Genomic DNA, 3,228 nt, shown 5'->3' on the forward strand with positions numbered 1-3,228 from the left:
CACGATTCCTGTCTCTTCCTCCTTCCGGCATGCCACTTCTCTCCTACCCTCGCTTGTCCTTCGGCAACCAGCCCACCTTCGCGTGCCTTGAATAGAGTGCGGTAGACGTATTGTGCACCTTGCGTGCACAAGTACCCCACAAGCAGAAGCGCACTCCATCGAAGTGTAACGTATATACGAGAAATTACCCTCGATAAAAAGAAAATCTGGAGGGTAAATGCCTAACGTGCTGTATGGGCCGTAAACCAGGCTTATGTGGCACGTTAAGTAGCGCTAATTACTACCAACGAGATCATTTTTCACTCGCTGTATCTGCAACTAACCTTAAATAGACAATCCCCAATGTATATTGACTTAATATCACTGCTGCAATGTTTCGGTCGTCTCTAGCAATCGAAGATGGGATGCAGGGTAATTACTCCCTGCATACCTCAATATTATCACGAAATAAGTAGAGTCAGATGAATGCCTGATGACTCTACTTTATTAAGCTGCTAGGACCAGAAAGGAGAACTGCGGGACTGCTTTCTCAATTAAAGCGAAGTTTGACAAGCCGCAATTGTCTTCCATCTGCCTTTGGTCAGCCACAAAGCACATTAAAACAATAACAAAATGAACACAAGAAACATCGTGTACTTCCGTCAACGTATATATTGTCTCGTCACTTGTGCAATGAATTGACTCAATTGATACAAACACCCTAGAAGGAAGGCACGTAGTTCGCAGGGCATTTTGTCCGATGAAGTCCACTCACGATGACACACACCAAGAGTCACACTCACATGCACGCGCAGGGCACTCCGTTCACACAAAGGAAAACAACAAGGGAAGCTACCGCAAGAATCAGCACACGTGTATGAAAGTGTGAAAATAAAAACTGCAGTTTTGATAGCAATTCGATCATGAAAAGAAACCCTGCTCTACCGATGCCGTGAATTAGACCAATCTAGCATCCAACAACGCAAATGTTCAGCAGTTAAAAACAAAATAAACCTTGTCAGCCGCTAGGAACACACATTTAAATATTGTGACGCTCACAGATCTCAAGCACATGCACTCGCGTTTGCACAAAACTACAGTATAAAAAAACGATAGCCATTCGCGCCCGCATTCCTATGGCATCCATTAACTTCTGGCTAAACCTACCGTCATATTGGCAGCAAGTAGCATTTTGAGATAAAATAGTATGGACCCGACTTGAAGGAGAACATGAAGACGGTCTCATCTGTGTCTAAAACATGGCGCTTCTAAGATGCTGCACAAAGTTGGCCTTGGTTGGTTAAACTATACAAAACATGAGCTGCTTGCTGGATTGATCGCACATGGTGACTCATCAGAAAAAACAAATAAAAGGCATTCAACAACGATGTATTTAGAGGTTGTGGCCACCCATGCCTCGTAAAAATATGAATTGTTTCCCTCATTCGAGGCCGTCAGATCTAGTGCACAGGCGAGATCTTTTGCTTAACAGTTCGTAAACTTGCAGATAAGACTGCCTTAACTTTTCCAGCAAGTCGTGGTCCTTCTGTTTGCGGAACTCAGACGGTGCTCGTGTTCGACGTGTCAACGCCGCTTAGCAGCCTTTTTCCGTACTCGTCCTCCATGGACTTGGCGAGCTCGTTGATAAAAGTGCGGTAATGCACGGGGTTCATGTTCTTGCAGAGAAGGTCTAGCAAGAACCAGTCAGAAGTGGAGACGCGCTTGGACACCATCTCTAGCATGCGACGATCAGCCATCCGGGCCCGGTATCGAAGGATCACTTCGCGCATTTTTGGCAGAAAGATGGTCATCATGCGATACACAAGCTCGACCGACGTTAGCGCGGCCAAGATCACCCACCAGAACCAGAGGAATATGTATATCTTCTCGTTGATGATGTTCTGCGCCAGCAGACACAGCGCATCATGCTTCTGGACGTCCCCGGAAGAACCGAACAAGTGGAATGAACACTTGGTCACGCGTGGGAAGACCCAGATCATGGGGTCATTGCGCACGTCAGGGTCTTCGTTATGGTGGCTGAGCACATCAGTGCCAAACGTGGTGAACATGTTGCCCAAGAACGCATCCGTCAGAAGAATCTGACCGATGACGTTGACAAAGTTTAGCACCTCGGCCGTCACGTACCAGCCGAAGTATCGGCCGTGCATGTTCAGATGATTTCTCACGTACCGAGCGATGCTTTCGGTCTTTTGGCACACCTCCGAACTCTCCTTGATGGGGCAATCGAGGTCCTGAACGAGGCTGCGGATAAGGCCCTGCTCGTAGGACTTCCACAGGTAGCGCGGAACATAGAAGCAGCCGGCTTGTAGGAAAAGCACCATGCAGACCCACTGGTAGTATCCGTAGTAGCGTCGGTGTTCGTCAGGCGTATACCGCTGAATTCCAGGGTGCGGGACGCCATCGACGCCCACGGTCGCATTGAAGGCGTCCGGGACGTTGAAGGTCGAGTGAATCCAGCAGAACGTGCGGATGACGTTCGCGGGCACCGCGTCGTGCTGTATGCAGTCGATCGGGTCACCGAAGTACTGCGTGCTGGTCACGAGGATGCTGAACATGAGCAGCAGCAGCGAGGTAGCCTTGTAGTGGAGACGGAAGATATGGTTGTCCAAGACAATCCGGTTGATCTTGACCGCTCGGTGGAGCGGGGCTACGAACATGTAAAACATGGTGCCGCCTCTTGTGTCTCAGATGGCTCACGGAAAAAAAAAGTTGGGCGCGAATCGCGCGAGGACCGTGTCTTTCAGCGAAGATAGTTCAAGCTTCGTGTCTGCTGGTGTGCACTCTTGCTCACGTGACCATGACGAGCGCCAGATTCGGACAGCGAGTACGCGGCGGCCGATCGTCGGCGCGGCGAGCTCCTGCGCTTGCGGAGTGAATCGACGCCGCTCGAATGCTGCTGCCCGCGCAGCGGCAAGTGACGCCGCTTGGAAACCGGTTGCTGAAAGCGGCCCTCCACGAAACCCAACCCCCCCGCCTGCACGAAATGAAAGCCGCTGAGGGGAAGGGAAATAGAGAAGGGGGAATGCCTTTTGAAGAAGAATCAAGCAGCGCGCGACTAGACGCATTCGACATCCCGTTGCGGGGGCCCCGGACAGGCACTGACGTACCAGTTACGTGCCGCCGTGGCAAGCACATGGAACGCCAGAAGAGAAATGACGACGGGTGCTTCGACGTCATGTCCGGCCCAGTTGGTTCGTTTCGCCGAGCCCATTGGCGCCGGTTGGCGCA

At 50.8% G+C, this 3,228-nt stretch overlaps 1 protein-coding gene across 1 annotated transcript; it reads right to left on the minus strand.

The window, feature by feature from the left end:
• Positions 1-633: 633 nt before the first annotated feature.
• On the minus strand, positions 634-2,973 carry LOC146209260 (innexin inx2-like). The gene has a single exon (XM_084598396.1). The coding sequence runs from the start codon at positions 2,664-2,666 to the stop codon at positions 1,539-1,541; it is 1,128 nt and encodes a 375-aa protein (XP_084454522.1). The 5' UTR covers positions 2,667-2,973; the 3' UTR covers positions 634-1,538.
• Positions 2,974-3,228: the final 255 nt, after the last annotated feature.

Source organism: Amblyomma maculatum, chromosome 1 (assembly GCF_055883805.1).
Source record: "Amblyomma maculatum isolate TAMU_Amacu chromosome 1, ASM5588380v1, whole genome shotgun sequence".
Classification (NCBI taxonomy): Eukaryota; Metazoa; Arthropoda; class Arachnida; order Ixodida; family Ixodidae; genus Amblyomma; species Amblyomma maculatum.